The 27,475-nt window shown below is 35.7% G+C and overlaps 1 protein-coding gene across 1 annotated transcript; it reads right to left on the reverse strand.

Annotated features, from left to right (window-relative positions):
- Positions 1-26,889, reverse strand: LOC142624252 (protein transport protein SEC24 C-like). The gene is made up of 25 exons (XM_075797782.1): positions 26,750-26,889; positions 25,518-26,464; positions 24,663-24,893; positions 24,350-24,424; positions 24,121-24,219; positions 22,329-22,440; positions 21,141-21,268; positions 20,813-20,932; positions 20,494-20,574; positions 14,280-14,357; positions 14,056-14,148; positions 13,341-13,395; positions 10,167-10,243; positions 9,754-9,825; positions 9,534-9,617; positions 6,716-6,835; positions 6,542-6,610; positions 5,878-5,955; positions 5,608-5,746; positions 4,939-5,103; positions 2,886-3,031; positions 2,624-2,803; positions 1,733-1,821; positions 1,559-1,590; positions 1-623 (listed from the first exon to the last, which is right to left on the reverse strand). The coding sequence occupies exons 2-25, from the start codon at positions 26,364-26,366 to the stop codon at positions 514-516; spliced, it is 3,282 nt and encodes a 1,093-aa protein (XP_075653897.1). The 5' UTR covers positions 26,367-26,464; positions 26,750-26,889; the 3' UTR covers positions 1-513.
- Positions 26,890-27,475: the final 586 nt, after the last annotated feature.

A 27,475-nucleotide genomic window follows, 5' to 3' on the forward strand; every position in this document is an offset into this window, starting at 1 on the left:
TGGAAATAATAAACTGAATAATTTTTCCATTAGATAATGTCTGGAATTACCCCCTTTATGAGTCATTTCAAGCGTCAGACTAAAGAAGAGAGAGAGTTCCATCTTCAAATGACAGAACATAAATTATCTAGTTGACTAAACCTGTGAAATGTTTCTTTCTTCCATGATAAAATTACAAGTAATAAATGTTGATCAACAACAAAATCGTTTATACATTCTCTTTCCCCTTATCCCCCCCGGGGCAGGGGGTGTCTGGGATGGGGACAACCAAAATACATAAACTAAAATACGCTTTGTATTTTCCACTGAACATTGCCTATACTAACAAACCTCCTGTAGCAAAACTTTAACTGTGCTTGCATGGCTTTGAACAAGTCAATACTTCGCAGGGATAGCCAATGACTGCATACAGATGACAAGAATCTGAGCTTTCCTCTGTTTTTGGATTTCATAGTGTGCCATTTGCCAGAGGTGATCAAAACTTGTATATCAGACTAAAGAGGCATAAAATGATCAAGAAGACATTTTAACTTGGATTTCCCGGTGGACATGGACTAGAAATTCAACATATGAAGGGCCGCTTGGACTCTTATCTTCTACCAAATAGGAGAAGAACAATGCTCCTGGGGGCAATAAATAGTGAAAAGCTTGAGTAAAAAGAATGTCATAAAATAATTTCTTAAATAAAAAAATCCCTTTACTGCATTTAATGACAACACAACAAGTGACAATAATTTGTTTAAAAAATAAAAATAAAGATTATATTAAAAACTATGTTCTGCGTCTCATAAAATAGCCCTAGAATGAGAATAATGCAAATACAAAAAAAAACAGTGATATGAAATATTCAAATTAAGCACGTGCCTGACTAGTTGATAGTATATTAGTGACAAAACAAGGGATAATAATTTAATATGTTACCCTGTCTGTGTCTCACAATCCTAGCACTTGAGAAGGGACAGTGCATACTATGAATACTGACATGGCAGTAAACAAATAGAGTATATTAACATAGAAATGTCAGCCCTCCTAGTTGATAAGTTTCTAATCTCTACAAAAACCCAAATATTCAAGATGGCAACCCGAATCCAACTCTAAAATCAGTATTAGAATGTACCAGTCCGCAAGGGAAAAATGCAATCACCATCAAGAACACTAAAATGACAATGTTGCCACTTAGAGTCGAGATTGCCTGCTTAATAAATAAACAAGATATAACTGCATTTGCCATTTTAAATACATAAGATTATATAACTACAGCATACAGCTATGTGATCTATGGATATAACTGAGTGACCTTTTTCATTCAAAAGAAATGATTTCTTTGTCTAGTAGTCTGTAAAATCAACTATGAAAGTAAGGGTTGTTCCAATGCAAAAGTCATGAAATCATAAAAAATGGTCCATTTCCCATCCCAATCTTTAGATGAAAAGATCATCTGTTCCAGCTGAATAGAATTGTTGGATCATAAACTAGGAATCTTAGATTGAAATGAAGTCATAAACTAGGAATCTATCTTAGATTCCAAGTTATCTCATGGGGTTTCAACTGCACTGACCTGACGGATCTCCTTTCTTACACAACTTCATGCTGAAAAAAAAAAGTCACAAAGACAATCAACAACAGCATCAAATAAAGAAATCATAAATTGAATTAGGTAAATATACTAAAAGATACTGTAATAATTTCTCTCAAGAATAAAGAAAAAGTAACAGAAATAAGAAAATCATACCTGAGGTAGGAACATCTTTGACGCCTAATCTCATTTACCAAATCATTTAGTTTCTTTGATAGTGGATTGTCATACTGCTGCAGCACGAACTGAATCACAAAGTCATAAGTTAGAAGACGCAACATTGCAGAGCTGGAAATGTATCCCAGCAAATGATTTCTACAGATATACATCAATGATAAATGCCCTCATTTGTCGCAATCCAAAACACGTATCCCCCAAAAGTCCAAACACCAAAGGAAACTTTTTACTCCTTTTCCTTGATGTCAACAAAAACTAACCGTGACCTCACCCCATACCCCTTGTTTATTGAGGGGAGGAATTTCCTTTTGGTCCAAAAACCATAGGCAAAACAACAAGGAGCCATATCACAGGCCACAGCATCATTAATAAAAAATGAATTGAGTGATCAGTCTTTTTATGCACACCCTTGCCAATGTCACATTTTACATCAAAACAAAAAGTGTACCCCATTATAAAAATCTTGAAGCAGATAACAAAAAACTTAGATTGCATTCCTTTCATGTGTCAAGAGCTTGCTCACTATTTCCACACTCCCACTTAAGTTTTTGAAAAAGAAAAAGGCTAAGCAAGGTTTCAAGATTAAATGGTTCAATGCCATCCGGCCCTCAAGATCTTTTTTTGCAGGGAATGTCCTACATTGGCCTATTTTGAGACAGTAAGCCTAATTATGCTTCAAGAATCGGGTTTGGGTGCTTAAGATTCTTGTGTCTCAGACTCAATTATGCTTCAAGAATCGAGTTTGGGTGCTTAACATTCTTGAGAATCAGACACAAGCTGTCATGCTTAACATTCTTGAGTCTGAGACAAAAGTTGTCACCATATATAATGCTGACATTACATATTTCGAAAGGATATGACAAAAACTACCTGAGTAGGAATTTCATCAGATGGGGAGATGTTGAACAGTTGTTGCAAGATATTTGAATCCACCAAGTTCCCAATATAGATCAAGCAGTCCTCACCATTCTCGAGAAGATAAATTCCCTCGTCACTAACATGCTCACTAGAAAGCGGAATCACAGGAGGAACAAGTGATTCATCTTCATCCTGTCAATTAAGGGAAGGTCACAGAATGGTTGAGATCATATTAAAATATGTAATGCATAACCTTGTATGACATAATTCACACCTTCGAACCAAGGTTATGAATAGCCACCATCCTGGGATACACCAGTGGAATTGCCAAAGGTGTAGAGAGAGCAGAAACATAATTGATCCAAATAGACCGCTCATCTATTCTCCCATCACTCCGCAGCCCCGTACTTTTCATTAATGCTGAAAAGAAACAAAAGAATTAAATATATCAACCAACAATACTTAATATAAAAAGATCACTGATATAACATGTTATTTGTGCAATGTTGTCAAAAGCGCCAGCGCACTTGAGCACAAAGGTCGCATAGAGCCTAGCGTGCCTAGGTGCAAAGCAGAGTGTGAAGTGCAATCATGCACCACCACACCTGATTGAAGCAAATATAATTCAGTATAAAGAAAGATTCATAAGATACCATATTAAAATAATAATAATAATAATAATCATCAAAATGGTAATATGTTTAGCATTGCATTTGATCTCAACAATGTATAAAAGATCCCCTCAAGACTTTTATAAAGGATATCCTCAATTTTAACATAAGTATTGCCAATGAGCTCTAATTCAAAAGAGCAAGGCAGAGGATGAGGTCATGGGTTAAACACCCATAGGGTGCAGGTCTCTAACTTGCCTATAAAAAAAAAAAAAAAAAAAAAGGAATTAACATAAATATTATGTCATAATTAAAGTCACTAATTTGTTCAATTACTAAATAATTTTTAATTGTACAATACCATAAAAGAGTGTTCATATGGCAAATTAGCGGTCCATGTTAATTCTTGTAAGATCTAACAATTAAATTTAGAGATTCTTATATTTTTCAACAAAACATATAAATGAACTTCCTTGTGATTTTCCAAAAAAAAAAAAAAAAACAAATGAAAAAGAAGAAGTAATGAGCCTCACTTCAGGCAAGTGAAACGCTTCAGCCCTTGGGCTTTGCGATTTGCACTTTTAACAAAACTGTATATGTGGCTCCAAATTTTCCAAGCAGAAGTGACATATTTGATGACAACTGTGTGTCATTATCAATAAAATCAGGAATTATCATTAACCATAAAATATAAATAAAATTCTCTTTTTTTTTTATTATAAGAATATAAATAAAATTCTCAAATGTATGAAAGACTCAAGTTATAATAAAGCAAAATGAGATGTAAGAGAAAATAAAAGGAAAACAATGGTAAAACTCCACAACAATTTACCAATCATCATATGCATGGGTTGGTACATACTTTTAAAAGTATAACACTTAAAAGTATCATGTCATCTTTTAAAAAAGAAGACAAGACACTCAAGAAACAGAAACCCCTAGACACCAAGAAGATTATAGATATTTTGAAATTCAGTTGGGGAAACTTGCAAACTTGTAATTTCAAGTTTGACTTAAATTGAGTCTTTTGTGTATTTGAAGATATAATGATGCTGGAACCTTTTAAAAGTTTTACTAAATTTAGTAGTCACGGTTATTTTGGTTGTGGTTTAATGGTCTTACTTTGGGACCACTTGCTTAATTGAGATTTGTGTGTAGTCTTTTCTTGAATTTTTATTGTCCCTGATTTGGATTTCTAACTTCTATTAAAATAAGAATTAGGAAGTTGCAATCAGCATACATAAACCTTCATTAGAGATCAATGCATCAGCTTTCAAGCTCTTTCTAATATAGTTTTGTTGCTTTTTTGCTAAATGTGATCACTCAGAATGCCCAGGTGTAATCTTCATTCCCCTCCTTATTTCCCCAGGAAATGAATGAGCTTTGCTGCCTGCAGCAAAACACACCTTAAACCCACCAAATTTGTTAAATCTTCCTAATTTCATGCCAAAGATCACCAAACTCTGATCTCCAATAGGCAGGCATTAAACCACAAGGGTATCCTTAATATGGTGTATTAAGATCCTTCTTGTAATATTTTGTTGAAGAATGGAAGTTCTATAACCATGCACAGAAAAGTAGGCACACATAGAAGGGAAAAAATAAACATTAAGTCTACAGAATAGATGTTAGCCATACAAAGCTTCATCAGAAGTTAGCTGCTTAAACTTAATACATCCATATGAGCATAGATATATTAGAAGATAAAAAATATACCGAGGGTGTATAGAGGCAGAAGCTTAAGTGCCTCCGGAAGAATAAGCTGTCCAGACGATGTGACTGTAGCACAAAATTTACGATAAGAAAGCAGAACGCTGATGCAAAGATTTGTCACTTGTTCCCGGACTTGCAGGAGGGGAGTGGAAGGAATTTTACTTGCCGCTACAAAGAGTAATTAAAATAATAATAAATAAACAATTAATAAATTCAAAAGATGATGAAACTGTGAATCATGATGTTTCTAGAAATGCAAAACACTACCAACAAGGAGGCAGTGCAACCACCACCGGATTCCCCACTCTACGGGAAGAAGCATTTATATTCTGATTTAAGGCCATTTATTTATTATTATTATTAGCTGTTGGTAAGTTACACATGCATCCAGGGGTTTTGAACCCAAAATTTAACCATCCAAATTAGAATTTTAAGGCCATTATTATGGATAATTAACTTCTTTATAAGTACTATTATGGGGTATAAAAAATTGGGGGTTAAGGCTGCCTACCATGACCTCTCCCATACCCCGCAAAAAGTGAAAGTTTTGTGCACTGGATATGACTTTTTACTGTTATGGGTTTTAAATATTAATAGTTACAAATACATTGACAAAAGAACATTACAAACTAACTGAATTGCATGTTAGGAGGTAAAAAACAGATCAAATACCTTGTTTCAAGAAACAAGCAAATTGAGTGTCCAAGTCAGCTGAGCGGAAAAGATTACTTAGCATATTGGTGCATGGTAGAGATAAAGTTGTAACTCGAATTCTTCTTTGGCCATACACAGTGGTGTAAAGAAGGGCACACTACACAAAAATAAAATAAAATTATAATAAGAAACTAATTTTCTACACCAACAGATAACACAAACACTCCGTGAACTAAAAGAGAAGTATAATCATTACTAACTCCATACTGCAGAGAAATTCATTGGTACCTGAAAAGCGCATTCTGAGCCATCCTGCAACTTATCATCATGTTTTAAGCTTACCATTATAGTTTTGTCACAGTCAATCTGCAAAGCAGAAAGATATAGTAGGATTAAAAAAACATAGTAAAAGAACTACAAAATCTGCCTCAAGCAAAAAGCAACCACAATTGTAGAAAGAAAAAGCAGAGAATAGACCACAGATCTATGGCAAATAAGAAGAATAAGCATGATTTCCTTTAGCAAGATTGATACACACAACACAAAAGGAAAAGGAAAGCATACTAAAAAAATGTACGTGTGTGTATAGCTCACTCTAGTAGATGTGATTGCAGAGAGAATTCTCAACCTCTTTGTTTTCCTTAGTCTTTCTTTGTAGTAAAAAAATTACCTTGTGAATATAAATTGAATTCAGTCTGATGCTTGAATTTAAATTAAGAAAACAAATTATAAAATCATCTCTATAAGAATAACACTCACTTATACAGCACAAAGTTACAACTTACAATGCCAAAACCTTTCAGACTATTGCTAGATAATGATTAAAAATTTCAAAATTTCAATGTTACTGCTGGTCAACATAAGTTGTGCTACTGTAAAATTAAAATGTCATGGAAAATAAAAACAAATGTGATAACACAATGATTGACAAGCATTATGTAAATGTACAGACCCCAGGTAGGTCAACATCAGTTGGGATGCGTTTGCAAAAGTTTCCATGGTAATCTTGAACTTGAATACCCTATACATGATGAAAACAATACCAACACATTAGAATAAAGCAAATATCAAGAAAACAAAACCCATTATTACAGATAAAGTAACTTCAGTATACCAAAAAGGCTACCTGGCTGCATCTCACACGCATCACTGCCTCAAAACCTTGAGGCCTTGTGACATTCCATCTAAGATCATTGTACAGCTTTGCAGGATCCGAAACAGCCGAGAACGGGTAATAGTAATAAATCTGGAAGATAGTAAATGACATTTAAAATTGAATTATGAAAGGTCAACATATAGGAGAAAAACAAAATTTAATCTGTACATTAGACCTGAACATGCATAAAAGGTCTACAATTGCGTCATTTACATTATTTTGATATTTGCTTCATAAATTTACTCAGCGGGAAGAAGAGTTGAAAAATCCTTCAACCAGCTTGAAACAGGGAGTTTGCAAGGAAGCAGGTATCATTGATGATTTTTGACATTGGTGATTTCAAGATAACAAGGAAGATTCATTATCCAATAATTTAAATAATTCCAGGTGGTGCACTTGCCCTTTGGCAAAGGGTTGAAGCAGTCATTTGAAATAGGAACGCTCTTGAATTCCCAATTTTAGTTGATACTATACATAAAAGCTGAAAAAAAAATTTTAATAGGTAATGAGACTTAGTATCCATTTGGCATGGATTATTTTTGCCAACTTATTTTACTATTTAGCTTATTTTTGCTACTATTCAAGGATCCCAATGCACTTTTTGGTACTATTCATGGGTCCTATTGTACTATTTCAGTTAACTTTTACTTTTATTTACAGTACTTTCAGCAAAAAGTTTTCAGTTTCAGCAAAATAAACGGATCTCAAATGGACACTTATATTAAAAAAATTGAACATCATGTTCACAATGGTGAACAATCTGAACAAGAAACAAATACAACAAAATCAAGAACTAAAGTGAACAGAAAGAATTCAGAAATTGAAATACAATTCGTACAACCCCAAATACAAGCCCACTGAAATAAAGTACCAAAGAGAGGAGATTTTAAGAGGTCAAATATTGTGCCTTCAGCAACAAGGGTTCTTGGGATGCATATGAACTTGCATAATCAGTCTTATGACCAGAGCATATCAATCCATTGAACCATAAGATCAAAGCATCATCCCATGTTTCAGCTAGGTTGAAATTAATTTAGTTATAACACCAATGCAGTTCATGTGGAAACAAAATAGTTACACACACTTGTAACCCATTTTTTCCTTTTTTTAATTTTCTCTAATATTTAGCGACATTCAGTGTCAACTGTCAAAAACTTGTCCATTATTGGGAATTCTACATAAATTTTTTTTTTGATAGGTAAAAATATGTGCATTCAAAAAACACTACCTTATGCACCTTATGCAAAAGACATAAGGCAGAGAGATAAGTACACAGGGAAGAGAAAGAGAAAAAAGAAAAAAGAGGATAATAAACTAAGAGCACAGAAGAGAACCAAGAAACATAGGGAGAGAATCACTAGAGGTGAGTCCCCAAGCCCTAGACCAATCAAACAGAGTGCCACTAAGAGAGGCCAAAAGCTGGTCGTCTGAGCTTTCCATGTCCTCAAACGTCCTCCTATTGCGTTCCCTCCAGAGACACCACATCAAGCATAAAGGAGCTAAATTCCAGATGCTAGACGAATGCTTTCCAAGCCAATTCCACCAGCTGAATAGAGTATCCGCAATCGATCTAGGCAAGACCCAGGAAAACCCAAAAGATCTAAGAACCAAACTCCACAGTCTAGAAGCCTTTCCACAATGTAGTAACAAATGATCAGGGAGGTCTTAGGTCTCTCTCTCTCAATGTCAGTCACCTCCATATCTTGTGGACAAGAGTAGAAGTCAAGCTAATCTTCTATTTTCCATTTAGAAATACATTGACCCATTGAGTGCATAACTTATCCAAGAAGAAGAAGAAGAGAGCAGTAGATGGAGGTAATGCATAGCAATTAGGAATTGCAGAAGAAGGAAATTTAAAGGTTGCAAAACGTCCAAACCAACGGGGACTTTTTGCCTCAAGGCAACGATCAAATTGGAAGACAAGAAACTGCTGGGTTCTTTCACAATTCCCCTGCTAGCATAATACTAAAGAATTCATGGAACAGAATGGGTTTGGTTCAAGTTTTACTGTTAACCAAAGAAAGAATTTATTTGAGGATTAAATAAAACATGTGCAGATATTGATCTAATATGCTTGTTATTTTACCATACCCACAAGAGGAGGGGAAAGAAATACTTGAAGATTGCAACGCACACACCCAGCAGGGTCAAGTTTTGATCATGGAGTTCAAGCAACCCAAGATCAAATGAAATACTGGCAAAATTCGACGGCAAAAGCAACGGGAGAACTATTGTTATGTAACTTATATTACAGGTGCCATGGGCTTTGGCTCAAATGATGCTGGCATCATAGGAGGGGAAGAAAACCAGAATATAAAAAACTGCCAATTTGTTGATCAACAATTGAGACTTGATCTTTGATGTCAATATATGATTTAAAACAAAAAGTGAACTAGAAGGGCATGCCTGGTTCCCGAGGGAGGGGGGGGGGGGGAGAATATAAAGAAATTATCAAAAACAGTGATGACTAAGCTTACTTCAACCTAGCTTTGCAGGTTTTAACAACATACAAGGAAGATTACATTGATCACTGCACTATACACTACTTACCAGCAGGCAATTTTAAATTTTGCTAGTCATCCTTTACACACAGGCAGGCTCACTTTAACATTGGTAAGGAAAAAAAATACACTTCAACTGCAACAATGATAATTTGCCACAGAAAGTGCTCCTAAATTTCTGTTAGGAAAGAAAATCAAGGGCTAACAGTTCACATCAACCTCTCTCTCTCTCTCTCTCTTACACATACATATAAAGAGAAACACAGGGATCTGAAATACTTTGATACCTGTCCTCCAGTAGTTCTTGGGATAACAGAGATAGAAGCAACGTCTAGATAACTCTGGGTAGTTATAAATACATCAACGCAGACCTGGAATATATCATGATAAGAACAATTAGCCCTGATTTTTATGCTCACTAGCTACTATGCCCACTAATACTAGTCTGTTGGCAGATATTATCATAAAATCTTTATCACATTCAAGTGAGATGAAATTAGAGTAAACCTGATATTCAGCAAATTCAATCGCCATTGTCTTTAAAGTTTTGTCTACCGGTTGGAGTAATTTATGGGCTTCCTGAAATCCAGTGGGAAAAATATTTAATTCAAAACCACACCATTAAAGTCTTCTCCTGTACTGATTAATACCAGCAGCTCACTACAAATAATTGTAGTTTTACACATAATGAACAAACACAATGAGACAATGGAAAACAAAGTGAATGGTACACATAATGAACCAACCAACATAACGTACACAAGTTGGTTTATTCCTTTTTTCTGGAGGACAGTAACCTGTCCTCATCTCTATAAATGAAAGTTTAATGCAGGAAAAGCAAGAACAACACCCATACTATTTAAATTTATCCAAACATTAGACAGATGGTGAAATAAAACATACACATAAAATATTCATACCTTCTCCCCTGCAGAAATATTAGTTCGCCCTTCAGCCTCTCTAACAGAAAGTGCCCCAATGCCAGTTGATGGCAATACTGCACACAACATAGTACAATCATCAGCATCCCCCAGTACAATAAATTTTTAGTACTTTTTTTTTTTTATGAGTTTCAAAGGACTAAAGCTCTTGGAAAAGAAAATGACCAAGTAAAAGGGCTTTGACTATCAAGTTAAAAGCTCTACAACTAGTTAGGAATAACAGATGAGAAAGAACACAATACACAGGAGAGAATTAGTAAGTTATATGATAGCTAAATCTATAAAGCTGGAGCATCTCATTAATTCTGTGGGATGACAAACACCAACGGCACAAATCCACTGTCATACCTCGAGGATTGAGATGCAAACATGCTTCAGATTTTATGCTGTGGGCGGTCTACATTTAGCAAGAAAAATAAATAGGGACTGACTCAAGCAGCTAATCTGTTCAAGTAAAGACATTATTTATGTCAGCCCTATGAGATCCTTCAGGATTGCCTCTTATGCTAAAATCCCAATCCACAAATTTTCATCAAAAGTAGGATGGACTTTTGTACCACCCAGGGGGAATTTAATGTACATACAACTATATATCCCACATTATTTTTTAGAAAAGTTACAAGAAATTTTATTCAAAAAAATATATATATATATATATTTAAACAAACCAAGTACACAGGGGGTGTACACGGGAAGAAGTACAATCAAACTGTTAAATGATAATGTCCATTAACAAGGAGCAGAATGAAAGCAACACTCTGGTCCACATGATGCAATGTACAAACATCTATCAAAAACTATATATCCCACACTAGCAGACACATTCCATCTAAGGCCATATCTATGTACAATATTTTGTGGAAATAGTGCTCATTAAGCTGTGTTATCATTGCTGTTAAGGAAAAGAACCAATAATTGCAAGTTTGCTAGCTTCTAGTTATCAATGATGAGCACGTTTCAAATAATGTTGGATATTTCCCAACAGTAATTGTCAGACTTAGTCATCAATGGACTTTTTTTTTTTTTATAGGTCATAGAAGTTTTATTGAATAAAAAAGTACAATGTGTTTACTACAATAGTAAACCCACTGCACTTAAGATGAGTACAAACAAATCAAATAGAAGAGCTAATAGATAATAAGAAATCAGAATGGTAAGACAATGCGTAAAACCCAAATACGAGACCACTCAAATAAAGTCCCAGCTAGCAAAGACTTCAACAGATCTACAAGTCTCTCAATGTCTTCAAAAGTAAAAGAATTGCGTTCCCGCCAAACAAGCCACATAAGACAAGCCAGTACCATATTCCAAACCTTTGAAGAAAAATTCCCCAACCAATTCCTCCATGCAAAACACAAAAAGGCAATTGTATTTGGCATCACCCATTTTTTTTATAGGTATTTGGCATCACCCATTGAAGCCCAAACATCAGAAAAACTTCACTCCACTGCACATGAGCGAACTTACAATGAAGTAGAAGATGATCCACAGTTTCCTCACCACAACACCAATTCACGAGTAAGTTCCTCTTAACAATGAGAATCTGACCCCTAGCTGCTATCCATAAAAAGAAAGACACCCTTTTAGGTACCTTTACACACCAAATGCTCTGCCAAGGGAAAGAACCAGAAGGGGTGCCCAAAATTTAGTACTGGGGTAGCTTTTTGAAATAAGGGTGTTATTAAAGTAAATCTGCGATTTCTCACAGCAGGTTTCTAAAGTGAACTTTACCAAAAATACCCTCATTAAATCAAAATGACAAAAATACCAACTCAAAAACTGATCCCCTCTCTCATACTACTCTCTGCTTTCTCTCTCTAGTCTCTTTTCAGTCTCACAGCTGCTACTCTGCTGGTTGTCCTCTCCATTTTCCACCGGGCCTTGTTGAGTGGCTCAATCCAATCTCCCCCCTCAGATTTAAGGATTTCTGAATGGGCTTGTAGATCTGAATTTTTATGAAAACAAGTACTCAGGGGAAAGTGAGAAAAGAAGGGTGAGCAGGATTGTTGGCAAAGGTCAATAAGGTGAGATTTCCATGCTTGAGCCGGTAAGGAACACCTGACACTAGCAAAGTTATTAATCGTCTGAACTGCTTTTTCATAGGAATGCTACAGCCTTGTGTGCTTGTGAGACACATAAGAAAGGGTCCATGATTATTTTGAAATTGAACTTTTTCTATGCTATTTGTAAATAGATAAATAAATAAATCTCAAAATAATATATATTTTATTTTATTTCATAAGTGAATGCCCTCATATTACGGAACCAAATATTGTTGTAATTATATATATGTTATTTGTTTACATTTATGTATTAGTCTATTAATATATAGAAATATATGTGAGCACACGTGTGTGCATGTGCGTTCAAGTTATTTCATGCTCCATGAAAGGAGAAATTAAAAAATGAATACTAAATCATAACAAAAATAAATAAAAATTAATATTGCATTATTAAAATCATCATTGTCAATCATTAACTTTGAATGCCTCAAAAAAAAAATTTCAAAACCTTAAAGTTTAATGTGCTTTTTTGTAAACAACACTTTATAGCAATGTTAGCCAAATGCTTAACTAACAAAAGCAACCTTTCTCACAAAATTAACCAAATGCTCAACTGATTTTTCAAAAATGCAGCACTTAGATATGATTAACATAACCATGAGCACTATTTCTCATAAAGTCTCAAAGAGTCTCTATGTTATGTTCTAAGGTCATCCCTCTTTCAACTTTTTCTACTTAGGTACAAGCCCAAATATTAACACCCTAGTGATATGTTAATTTCCTTATTTCTTCAGCATGAGATTTCCTCATTGACTTGGCTGTACAGGCGACCAATTGCATCATCATTAATATTCGTTGTGCACAAATCTCCAAATTTTGCATTTGCATAGCAACATTAGAATGTCACAGAATCACAGACACATGAATCAAACTAGAAGCAATGTTGCCTTTTTCTTTTTCTTTTTCTTTTTTCTTTTTTGTATGTGACTATGTAATCTTATATAGACATCTTTAAGAAGAAAACTGCAGAAGGGGGGAACCACATAATTGACTGCATATGAAATATGAAACATAAACTACAATGTAACAAATATTATATTATAACAGGACAATAGGACAAAATTTGTTGTATAGAAAATTATGAGCTTACCTGATTGAAACACCAAAAGTTTCCCTCCAGTACTCTTTATTGCCAAGAAAGCAGCCTAAAATGAGAACAAAATCTTTTAAATGTTGTAATGTACAACAACAAAATATCTTCTTTTTTTGTGAAAAAGTTAAAAATATATATATACACACACACACTAAAAAGATTAATGGACAAATAATCAAATATCTGTCAAACTATATACATATACTTTTCAGTAAATTATACAACATTCAAAGCTCTCAATCTGCATACATATGACAACAGCAGAAAGAACTATATTTCTGAACAATCAGTGAGACTATAATATAATGAAATAAAGTAAAGCAAAAGGCCGCATATGCAGCAAAGATTCATATACTGCACCAACACCAGCACCAAGTAATGTCCTAAGTTTGAGGATACTTAACATTTATTTCATTATGAACCCAACAAAATGCTAACAACTAACATTCATCCCCATTAAAACATGTCTTCTTGTAGTAGATCAATAAGACTTGTTGGATTGAGCATGTTGAATGCATTTATCATTGCTATTCAAAGCTGAAACCAGACTTCAAGCTCATAGATTTTGTCCTTCTTTTTTATACGTCACTCATGATACAATGCAAAGCATATTCACAAACCACTACACTATAAACATGATTTAACACTTCCAATTGAAATAGCATAGACCACGCACAACACATTGACAGAATTGCCTTATATGGAAGCATACCTGGACTGCAGCACCAAAGGCTGATTCAGCAGTTCTGTTATTCTGAAACATGGTTGGAATGCTTTCCAGTAATAGCTCTAAATGTTGGCGGCACTAAGTACATAAAACAAACAATTAAAATAACAAAGTCATTTGAAATTTGTTAAACTAACAAAAATTATATAAACATGTTAGAGATCTACTTTTTTTTTTTCAAGAGAAAAAATTTCACAGTTTAAACTAACCTCAGAAAGCTGAACAACAACATCAGTCTGCAGAGGAGTATAAACATCTTGTACGTCAGGAACAATGAGCATTAATGGCTGCAAAAATATGTCAAAAAATGAAATCAGTGTCAAACAAATTCCAAAAATTGACAGTAAAACTAAAGAGTAAAACTAAAGTCAAAGCTATTTAGAGTCAACAAATAACTAAAAAGACCATTCCATCCATAATAAGTTGGAGAAGAGTTTGACAATCTCCAATTGCATTTTCTTTTATAAGTAAGAGAATAATTTATTTGAAAGAAGGATCACTAAAGTGCAGTGCTCCCTTAACTAACAAGCAAACACTCATGAGGTCCAAAAAATCAGCAATAGAACAAGACACCCCCCATTGAAGTACAATATTCAAACAAAGATCTCAAAAGGCTATTTTTAAATTTTAATATCTTGCATAAATTATTATTCATTCTAAGAAGTCCATATGGTTCACATAATACAATCCTTAATAGCTTGCCACACAACCCTATTACAGTGACGTCCACACACCGCTCTCCAGATAGTCAACAAATATACCAGGCCAGACATTACCAAAGGTACCTTTAAAAACAAAATACCACAACTACAAGTGCTCAACTGCTTCACTATTGCCTTTACGCATCTATTAACAACCACTTGCTTCCATTTAACAAATTTATCTATGGTCAGTATGGAATTCAAAGCTACTGTCCATAAAAAAATAAAACCTACCTTAAGTAACCTTACTACCCCAAACACCTTTCCAGGGGAACATGGAGTTATGAATGTCACAAACAAGTGCAAAAGAGCAAACACTGAACTCTATAAAGCACGGGTGCGTTTCCGGATTCGGGTGCGGGTGCGGGTGTGGGTGCGGGATTCAGCAATTTTTGAAAAAGTAGGGTATGGGTGCGGCGAGGTGCGGCGATTAAAAAATTATTAAAAATATTTTTATTTATATTTTTAATATATTGCTAAGCATACTTTTTTATATAATAATAATAATAATAATAATAATAATAATAATAATAATAGAAAACTCATATAAAAATAAAAATAATAATAATAATAAATAAATAAATAAAAAATGATAGTAATAAGTACACTAAAGTTTTTGACATTTGAATTAAAGTTTTTGACATTTGAATTATTGACAGAGGTATTAAAATAGATGGGGCTTCTCATAAATAAATAAATAAAAAGATTTGGTTTAGAGCCTCACGTATTTGGTCAGCCCAAAAACAAAATAAATGATATATGTGGCAGGTATTAAAATAAGTGTAATTTCTTCCCATTACCCAAAAAAAAAAAAAAAGGAGGAAGATGTGGCTGGCCCACGTGATTGGTCACAGAGAACAAATAACAAAATAAAGTTAACAAAGGCATTTAAAGATATGGCTGGCAGCTGGCTCCAGTTATCCCATCGTTCTACTGTCAAAAAAAAAAAATTTCAAAAAAAGAAACAGAACAGAAGGCAGGGGCTCCGGCGAAAATAAAGGAAGAAGAAAGGAGTTAAGGCCACCGGTATCACAATCACACAGAGAGATAGAATGGTTGTAGCAAGCTCAACTTCGTCTTACCAAAACCACACCTTCTTCTCCAACTTTCTTTCTTTCTTCATTTTCTTGTTCGGCGCTGGCACGGTGTGTTTCGGCCGATACGGACCGAATCGGCGCGAGGCAGCGCCGCGTCAGCGCAAGTCTGCGGGTATCGCAAAACGAAAAAAAAAAAATTGGACGCGGTTCGACGCACAGGCAGCGGCGTCCCTCGTGCGTCGCAACATCGGACGCGGGTGTGGCGGCCATTTTGCCACATCCGTGCTTCATAGACTGAACTACTCTTTCCCATCTGGATTCCAAAATAAACAATCCTCATTCCTTTCCAAAACCTATATGGATCAAAGTAAATCCATTTGCTCATTCACCACTTCTAGCTCCCAACTATGGAAATCCCTGAGGAATCTAAGATTCCAACACCTCTGCTTCTACCATTCTCTGCAAAGATTAATCTCCACACCACACATATGCCAAAACCTGATTCTCTTGCAATTCCCCACCCTAATAGACACAAACACACACAAAAAAAAAAAATTTCTATCCCAACCAACCCAGATGCCTTTCTATAAACTACAACCATGAGGTCTCCTCACTACCACTGTAGACCTATCACACCACTGCTCCCCATGTTTAGCACTTTAGCCTTACGCTCCGTTTGTTTCGATGGAAAATATTTTTCGGAAAATATTTCACATTTTATCGTGTTTGTTTTGAAGTAAATATTTAGTCAAATGTAAAATATTTTCAGTCAACCAAACTAACTAAGGCAAATTTATGAAAAATATTTTACACTTGAAATATTGGTAAAATATTTTACATTTATTGCACTCTCACAGTCCCGATGCACTGCCTCTCTCTCTCAACTTTACGCTTTCTCAGATTACTCTCCACAACTCAACCCACCATCAGCTCTTCTCTCCCACCCATCACCGGTTCCAATCCACCCTCTTCGGCACCACCCATCACCGGCTCTCCATTCATCATTGCCACCCATCACCGACTCCATGTCGTCGGTGCCACCACCAGTTTCAAGTTCTTTCGGCGCCATTGTCAATCTTGTTCCTTCTTCAATATTGTTTAGCTGGGTTTCTGGAGGTTGGGTTGCGGTGGGGTTTGCTTTTAGTGGGTTGAAGGTGGATCTGGTGATTAAGATTGAATAGTTTTTGGGTTGATGGATTTTGGGTCTCAGTTGTTTGAAGGATTTTGGGTCTTTGTTGTTTGAAGGATCTGGTGAGCCTTGTCACCGCCGCTTCGTCGCTCGTTGCTCGGATTTGGTTTCACTAGAAACGCCGCCGCTAAGATCTCTGATTTGGAATCGCTGAGAGTGAGTGTGGGTTTTTTTTTTTCTTCACGTTCTGGGTTTTTGGGATGGCTTGGGGGTTCGGTGGGTGGCTAGGTGGGTTTGTGGGTAGTGCCTAGCTAGGATGGCTGTGGTGCCTGGCTGGCTTTTGCTGATATTTTCTCTCCGATTTGTGATTTAGGTGGCTAGTGGTGACTGTGGTGATTGGGTATGTGGTGGTTGGTAATTGTCAGTTTGAATTTGCATTTTTTAGTATTGAGGTCAATACAAACACCTGAAAATTTTTGCCTGAAAATGTTTACATGAAAAATAGTTTACATGTAAAACATTTTACATTTGAAAATATTTTACGGCGAAACAAACAGAGCATTAATAACACCACACCATATTTGCTCTTGCTTAATCCCACATCTCCATAAACACTTACCCAACCAAACTTTATTGAGAGTGGTCACTCTCCAAACTCCTAATTCCCATTTTCAATTGGAGATCAAACCTTATCCCAGTCCGCTAAATGAAATTTATCCTATATAGCATCTTCTCCCACCTCCTTGCTATGTGTATCCATCCCCACTTTTAATTAAGGGGAAATTTTTTAAAAGGATTATTATGGGAAAATAATTAAGTCCAAAGACCCTTGTACATTTTCTCATCTTTTACATGCTACACATATTCACTCAAACTTGATTATTTAATGTAACACCAAATTCCATGCTTATCAATTAAGAAAGTAACAAAGTATATGACTTTTTTTTGGTTAAAAGAGAGTAACAGAGAATATAACTTCAATATAATAGACTGGAGAACTAGAGATCAAAAATGCATGTGGCTGATCCTAACTAATCTAATCTATTAAGGATGCATAGCCAACCCCATAAAGTTGGGATTAAGGCTTCTTGTTGTTGTTATCTTCATTCAAAAAACTTTAAATCATTCAAGAATCCATAATTTATACACCATCCAAAGTCTCCCATCAACCATTCTTACGTTTTCAATAAAGAAGGATGTTTCTTGGCATTTGACATATATCCCATATGTCTCTAATGGGTTGCCTACGCTAAAAAGGAAGGAAAAAAAGTATATATTTCTGAGAAGTAATCAATTAATCCAAGAAGTAACCTATATATATTATGTTTATTTTTTATAAGGTAAAATAATAATAATAATAATAATAATAATAATAATAATAATAATAATAAATATTGTCCAAATCTGCATAAAAGATGAGCCAGGTGACTTTTTTCCCTAAGATATGCAAAGACAAAGCAACTATGGATATTGGCTCAAATGCTTTTTATGCAATGCCAAGTATTATGTTTTATGAAAAATCATTTACATATTGGTGAGTTCCAGCTGGTGTTTGATATGCATGTGAACCATTGTAGTCAAAGGCAAGCCAGACACTTGTCTAGGTGCTTGGGCGAATTGAGGCCCTCACCTATGTCTGATATGCATATGAAACAGTGTAGTCAAAGGCAAGCTGGGCAATTGCCTAGGTGCTTGGACCAGGCAAGGTGCCTTTAGTGAGGCACTTGCCTTTAGAGCCTATGTACAGCACTTAAGGCAAGAGCCTCAATGAAATTCAACCCAAAAAAAAAAAAAAGCAGTTTATAATTGGACACAAATACGCACTTCTATACTTTAATTCAAGTTATGAAATGTCTCTTTCTCCCACTGTATTCTCTCCCTCATGTCTCTTTTCAAATCAATTTAGAAGTAGTTTTTTTTTTTAATTATAAAAAAAAAAAATTCAATCATTTTTTTTATAGGTAATAGAGAATTTATTGATAAAAAAAAAGAACATCATGTTCACAATGATGAACACCCTGAACTTGAAGCAAATACAAAAAACTCAAGGAGTAGAACTAAAAGAAAGCAAAAACCCATGAATGGAAGTGCATTGTGTATAACCCCAAACTTAGGACCACTGAAACAAAGTACCAAAAATAAGAGATTTTAAAAGATTCAAAGATCTTTCTTTATCCTCAAAAATACGGGTATTGCATTCCTGCCAAACTACCACAATAGACACCCCGGAACCATATTCCAGATCTTCAACTATATTTAGAGATCAGCACCTCGCTTCATTTGAGTGAGTTCATTTTTGGTGCCTCACACCTCAAGCGATTCAAGGACTTGGCACCTTAACATGGACATATGGCTAACCCTTTAGAAGTATCCTCAATTTATAGCTACAAACTCCTACGCAGTATTGTGTGTTCTCAAGAAAAGGCAATAGACACATTGTATATCTCTTTTGCATCACTTAAATGACATATCAAACCAATAAATGGATCTATTACTAAACCAGGCATCAACCCATATGACATACGTGACATATTCAAGGTTCTGAATGATGCCTCAACTAGACAAAGTCAGCATTTTCCTGGTCGACCTCATTTCATGCAAGATAGTTTCAACTGAAGTAGTGACAGCTAGCCTGCCCACCTCGCCAACTTCAAAGTTTTTCTTTTTCTTTTTCTTTTTTCTAATCTTTTTTAGCAAGTACCTCTCCCATTCCAACTTAAGCTACTGCATTCCATCTTAAGACCAATGGACTCGTTTTTCCTTGAGAGAGAGAGAGCTAAACATATCATTCCACCTTTTTTTTTTTAAGTAACATATTAAGCATTACTTATTTCCAAATTTCCTCTGGTAATGACTTAAGATGTGACAAAGTTTGTATAACCAGTTTGCATGATGAAATTAAGGCAGTTGAGGATAACATTGTGACATTTTAGATCTTCAAGGACTAAATTAAAAAATAAAATAAAATTGTTACTTCAGGGACAAAATTGAAATTTGATATGCAGTTCATAACAAAATCATGTAGAAACCTTTCTATTACCAGAACTCTCATAGAATCTCCTTCTTCTCTATCCATTACATACATCAAGTAAACTCCAAGCCCTAGCAAAGCTTCAACCTTGAAACCAACAGCCTAGCCCAACAAAACATGAATCTACAAAACTTATATCTATCTCAAACAGTGATTCTAATTTCAGCTCTCTGTGTCAGCCATGTCATGAAGCCTATATTGTCCTTCCAACAGTAGGATATCAATAATCCTCAAGTTTAATTAGACAACATGACCAAGCTGGATATAACAAAAATAAAATTTTCCATATCACAGACCAGGACTAATAAGCACACAGATGAAGATGCACATAATTTTCATTACAGATCTAACCACAAGAAACCCTTTTCCCTTTCACAGATTATCCCAAAATCATCCTAAACAACCAATTCAAGCATATTTTAATGAAAAAAAAAAAAAATTTGTTAAACTAGAGTCAATATTTATTGAGAATTCAATTTTTAAGATTTTTGAAGAAGGGAAAATTTGTTGCAAACTAATAGTAACCTGCTGCAATGCACGTTTTAGATTGTAAAAATGGATCGTGGAGTCAAATGTCGCAATTCCAACCATCGTCCGAGGGCCTTCCTGAAACAATAAAATTATTATGTCATTAACATGTACAAATGAAAGCACATGTAGCCTAAGCCTAAAGACATATCCAACCAAAAAAGGAAGAATATATTATTATACAAGTAACAAACAAACTGCAACAGGCCTTAGATAATGAGCAGATAGATGCAGGGAAAAAAGCAATAAAGAGAATTTTTTTTGTAAACAGGCACAATCAAATACCATGCCAATATGCAAATAGACATAAACTTACAGGAAGATCAGAAATAACTTGACTAATTGCACTGCAAGCTGCAGCAGTTGCACCAGTTTGTATGGCATTCATCGATACATCAATGAGGAAGAAATAAACAGCTGGCATGGGATCACGCACCTGTTCATACAAATCCAACAAGAGATATAAGGTGGATTTCTACACAGATATGCTAAAATGACACAACATGTGCCCTAATAGCGAGCACCCAACATGCTAATTATTGAAAGTAAATATCTTATTTGTCATTAAACAGAACTAAACTAATTAGAAAAATAAATAAATAAATAAACTACAGCTCACATAACATGTTTGTGAATTAACTAACCATATACTCTTTGGTGGCAACAAATTCAACCGTTCCTCTACATAGCTCAGGCCTTTCATCGGCATCTCTACGCCTACCATCTGGACCCAGGTTGCAGTGGTAGTCACGGGGGGTCTCATCAGTAAATCCTGCAAGAAAGGCCCATGTGTAAAGCCACCACCTTATTGACCACTAGTAAATGGGCAAGACATGGAATAGACTAAAGAGACAAATCAAAAAGATGCAATAATGAATACCGAGAAATATTTAAAATGTAGGCGCTATTTTGTATTCCAATAACTATGACAAGAATGTTAAGTTACACAGCTTCCAATAACATATCTTGGTTATGTATGCCATTCTAAAATCTTGACAAAATTGAAACTCAAGAGTAGTACACATCACTTAACATTTGATCTATGCAATGTCCAATCACCACACATACAAACAAGCTAACAAATACCAGATATATGTTAAGGCCCTAGTACATGTGCACCTAGTGATTGAGCTACTATGTCAAGGGATGCATCATGGGAGTATTGTTACAGGTGGGAGCTACATAATATGCAAGCTGTAGCTGCTGTACAAGATGTAGCTGCCATGAAATAGTGTAGGATCCTTTGCAAGCTGTATTGTAATCTGTATTATAGTGATGACTAATAGATAGATAAGCATTCTATGATTAGGATTTAGCACGTGATGAATAGAGGGCATGTGATTGCTTAGGGGTAGTCAAGTCAGTTGGGATACAGTTAAGAGTATCTAACTGACAGTAACTACCAGCAGGCCATTAGAAGAGACTATTAAAGAGGAATGTACTCTGTTTAGAGGATCATAACAGAAATGACAATTGTTTTAGTCCTTGATTCAATCTCTTATCCCTTCTATCTTCTCTAAGGAGTACTGGTTTACCCAAAGTAACCAGAACAAAGTACACTAACTTACCGTTTCTATCATCATATCCCTAAGATCGGTAAAGAGCTTAACAATAAGGGTCCGTTTGGATTGAGGAGGGAGGGAGGGGGGAGTGGAGGGGAGTAGAGTAGAGTTGGCTGAAAATAGGCTAATCGTAGGCCAATTCTACTCTACTCTACTCTACTCCCCCTCCCTTCCCCTCAATCCAAACAGACCATAAATAATAAAATTAAAATTTAAAATAAAAAAATAAAAAAACACACATATATATATATAGGAATTTTTTAAACTGACCACAGAAGTTACAGATGAACCGCCTTCCCTGATCAATGAACTTCATGAAAGGATTTATGTAGGCTTTGCAGCGAGAACATCGAACAGGACCGATTTCCCCAAAATCTACAACCTATAACAACAATAACACATAACATGCTAATATGAAAATTGATTAAGAATTAGATGCAATCATGTGTTCAATCTCAGCCCAAAGACAAGATAGAGAGCATAATGACAGAGCTAATCCCAAACCTTCTTGATATATGAGATTTTAAATCTTTTAGAAGAGAGGAAACTTAAAGTAGGAAAAGAGAATGTAACAAGACAATGAACAAGGAAAAAGCATAAAGAGCTAACAGCCAGAAAAAGAAATATTAAAGACATTTCTCAATCAGAAAGTGGAAAGAAATGAGCTCCTCTTTGAGCAAGCTTTAAGGCTCACTGATCTACAGGTATCCACATAATTCAAGCCTCCACAAGGACCTACTGACTCTTCAATCAATCCTAGAAATCAGAAAGACGCTAAGTTTATAAGTAAAAAAGTACTGTAGTGTCAAGTGCGTGAACTCATCCAATAATTCAACCATTTATTCAAAAAATTTCAATTGTATGCAAACACTTATAGCAAACAACTCTTTAATTGTTCTTTCATCATTTATTTTGGAATTATCAAAGTCATATTCAAAAATTCTATTTTGTGAAAAGAACAGGGAAGGGGAAAAACCCTAAGTTTGCACCAAAATTCAAAAGGAAATACACAATAGGAGGAAGGGACAGATAGGGCTCAAAAAAAACCTTGGAAATTTTTTGAAAATAACATCACCCCAATTAACTGTGAGAAATTATTTTACCAAAACCTTGCAAATCCCCCCCCCCCCTGCCCCCCGCTCCCCGGCACTCAACCCTTCTCAGTGGATTTTTTTTAATTTCCTTCTCTAAAGGATTAGACCATCATGGATTTTACCAAAGCAATGAGAATATTTTAGTTAGGAGAACTAGGACAATTCTTTTTTTTTTTTGGCACTCTGTACATCTCAGCCAAACCTCATTTATTTATCATTTAGATAAATATTCTTTAATCTTTTTTAATTACTAGATAAAAAGCGTAAATTCTGACCACCATTGCAAGTGCAGAAACACCTTACTGAAACCAGTTTTTCCTCATCCAAGTTCCCAAACACCAGCAGAGGGAGAATTTTTTTTTATCAGATTGCCCCCATTGCCCAAGGAAAAATGCCATACCCTTCCAAATTAACTTTTTTTTTTTCTTCTTTTTGAATGACTCATATACCACAAGCAAGAAGCCATGTCCAGCCATTCATAACAAGGAACCAAAGCTTCTCCGTTTCAAGGAATTTCAAAGAAAATAAAGGTCAAAACCCTTTTTCTTGGACTGCATCAGTAGATACATAAAATATATATATTTATCTGAAAATAAATTGGCAAATGCTTAGGCTTTGTGTGGCAGCAACAAGGGCACTCCTGATACCAATATAAATACCATTGTTGTCTAAGACAAAATAAACAATAAAGATTCATTCCACAGAATCCCCACAAGATAGATATAGTAAATAAATCAGTAATGAATTTTGACACCCTAACAGAACCAGGAGCCAAATATATTATTTTATGTTTAAACAAGTCAGGTTCTTTTTTCTGAACCCAAAATTTATTTGCTACATTTGAAGATTTCATATCTCAAAAGGGGAAAAAAATATCATAAGAAACAAAGGAAAACTACATACAATTATAGTGACCAAAAAAAGTGTAGTACGCAACAATTAGAGAACAAATAAAACTAATGCATTACTTGGATAGGCTCCTCAGATGGATGAGGAAGGGCCAAAGGTTGGACCAACAAAGCTAACTGCATCCCTGATGTTGTCAAAACGTCACCAGTGCATGGAATCTGTCCAATCATCAAAAGAAATCAATGTAATATCAATAAATGTGGGACATTAAGATCCATGTGTTTGTAAAATTATTACAAAATGAGGAAAATACTGTCAACCAATGCATTATAAATTCTGGATCATGACCTGACTGATGGTGCACCTCATGTAGCGTGGACTACAATTCCCAGTGTCTCTGACAATGTAATCACTTGTAGCAGGCTTAAAAAGTACAATGAAGAAGTTAACAAACAACAAAGGTAAATAGCCCAAGCTGGTAGTTAAATCACTACATCATTCACACAAACAATGTTAATAGAAGTGAAAATGCAGACCAGAAAGGAAAAAACTAACTTAAGGGAAAAGGTACAAGACAATATAGCTAAATGTTAAACAAAAAATTAAAATCAAATCAAATAGTTATCTTCAACCTAAAAAGTATAGATCAAGAAAGACATACCGGAGGAGGATTGGCCTGATTGCCCTGACGAGTTTCATACATAATGGCAGAAGAACTTGGAATAGGCCGTGGAATTTGATTGGGATCAATCTTTGATGTCGCTGATACAGGGGCTCCAGTTTGACCCATTGGAGGTATGGAAGTCATAGATTGATTTGGTAGAGGATGTGGTGGCATTCCAAACATTCTAGGTGGTTGTGCAGAACCAGGCATTGGTAGAGGTGGAGTTGCCTATAAGAATTCAAAATTTCAAAAATTCAGGTTGCTGATTAGACTTAGAGGAATGCATATGATGATTTATGTGTTATTTCTTTCTTCTAATTATATAATCATTCAGCAAACATGTTCACTATTAACTAGTGGCATTTTTATGCCATATAAGTTCAATAGTTACAATGGGAGTGGGGAATTTGAACGTCACCGTTAGAAACATCAAGAGGTGTCAATTGAGCTACAAGGCTCTTGGCAAGAATTTTTATGCAATATAAGTACTCTGAATTTTTTTAAAGTTCCAGATTTATGAATGACCTGCAATGTGTATGTCTGTTTAATACACTCCATGCATAAAAATAACCTCCTCAGTATTTGATGATATTATGCTTACCACATTGTCTCACAACTCTGCTATTCAAACTCCTAATAAGTGCTAATCCACTACTAACAAACATAAATTCCACATTTAATCAAACCGAAAAATTGCTTTGCATATAAAATAAGAGGAAGGAGCAGAAAAACTTAAATTTTATGCTTCATGCATATTGCTCTTATCAGTCAGCTTAACAACAAAACAATCCTCATAATTTACTAGCAATTTAAATGTGATCAAAATTCACAATGAAAACACTCATTGCTTACCTGACCGGGTTGCATTTGCCATGCCGGTGCCCCATAAGAACCTGGAGGTGGAGGTACACCTTGAACTGGAGCTGAAAATGGTGGTGCTGGTTGTACAGGAGGACCAGGCTGAGCAACCGCTGGACTACCCAGAAGAGAGCGCATGCTTGGAGCCTGAGGAGGAGCCCCAGCAAACCCCATTGTCGATGGAGGTCCAACGGGCGGTTGTTGTAAATTACCAGCAGGAGGAAACCGAGGCCCACCTGGCAAAACCCCTGAGGAGAATGCCGGTGGCCCATTACTCACAAAACCACTCGGTGCACTTGAACGAGGCTGAGTCATGACCGGACTAGCAGCAAAAGGCGGAGAGGCATAATTTGGGCGAGAACCCGGTGGCGGTGGTGTTGAAGAAACAACCGGACCACTAGGTGCCCCATAAGCAGGCGGTACATTAGCACCCATGGAGGATGGGAAAGACCCAGGAGGGGGTCTGGACGCAAAAGGCGAGGAGGGGTGGCCAATGGGGGGCCCAGTGGGTCTAACTGGGGCCGCATTAGGGGGCAATGTGGCTTGTTGGGGTTGTGGGGGTGGTCGAGCAAGGGCAGCAGGTGGTGGGCCAGGCCGAGAAAAGGGTGGGGACCCGGATGGGACCCCGGGTGGCGGGGCTGATGAAGGGAAATGGGGTGCTTGGCCAAAAGGGGAAGGCCTAGGAGCCGAATTTGGAGGAGGTCGATTGAGATTCAAATTGTTGAAATTAGGAGCTAACGAATTAGGATTCAAATTGGGGTTGTAATTATGGGGTGGTTGTTGTGATGGGTCATTGTTATTGCTGTTGGGCCTAGGTGCCCCAGGAGGGGCAAAAGCTGCCATTGATCTAAAATCAAAATCAAAATTCAAGAAAAACCCAGATCAGATCCCCCTTTTTTCTTCAACAAAAATCACTGTAACATCGACGAAATGATCCGAATCTACAACAGCAAGAATCAAAGAAAACATGCAACCACAATCACAAATCACCGTTAAAAATGAGATTTCAAATCCAGAAATCGTTTATGATAACAGATTCATCGGTACATATTGGATTCAAAATTTACATAACAATTGAATATGAAGCACGAACTGCCAAGAAAGATCGAAGATCTGGGGTTTTTTATATCAATTGAATTGAATTGAATTGTGAGAATTTCGTACAAGAAAATTGTTAAATCAACAAAAAGAGAGAGAGAGAGAGAGAGAGAGAGAGATTAGAACACCTGAAATGAAAAGAAGAGAGTGAGTGAGTGAGTGACAGGTCGCTGCAGCAATTGCGCTATTATGCTACTTCTTCTCTCTCTCTCGCTCGGGGATCCTCTCTGAGTCGTGAGAGTGCGAAGGCTACAAAACCGAAGTAAACTAAAAATGCGCTTTTCACATATTATTAAGGAATTACTACTGTATATTGTATTAATTACATTTTCTTTCCTACAATTACAAAGCAATTACTCCACTACTTTCTTTTCTCTTTAAGTAGCTAACGTCATTTCTCCAATAATATATTTACATGTCAGCATTGTTTTTTCTTTTATTAATAAGAAATGATATGTCCACAACATTTTTACAACATTTTTACTACAAATCTTAAGTAGCAGGTTGTTACTGGTTGTTATTGTTAGGGCAAAAAAGTAATCTTAGTGTTAGGTTCAAATTTGAACCAATAATAACTAACCACCTATGATTTGTCGTAAAAATGTTGTAGACGTAGCACCTCTCTTTATTAATTTACTTATCACGTTTTACATAAACACGTCATTCCCTTTTAAAAAAAAGCAAAAATAAACGGTATACCAGTCAAGACTATGGTTTAGTTTGGAGGTAATTTGCACAGTAGCATGGGTTTGCCACATTATGTAGTTAGTTAGTAAGAATTGGAAAGAATTGAGGAGAATAACATCTTGAGCCTTTGAGGCTCGAGTTCGGCGAAGAAATCGAGCCTCAAAGAC

Source organism: Castanea sativa, chromosome 2, assembly GCF_040712315.1.
Source record: "Castanea sativa cultivar Marrone di Chiusa Pesio chromosome 2, ASM4071231v1".
NCBI classification, from domain to species: Eukaryota; Viridiplantae; Streptophyta; class Magnoliopsida; order Fagales; family Fagaceae; genus Castanea; species Castanea sativa.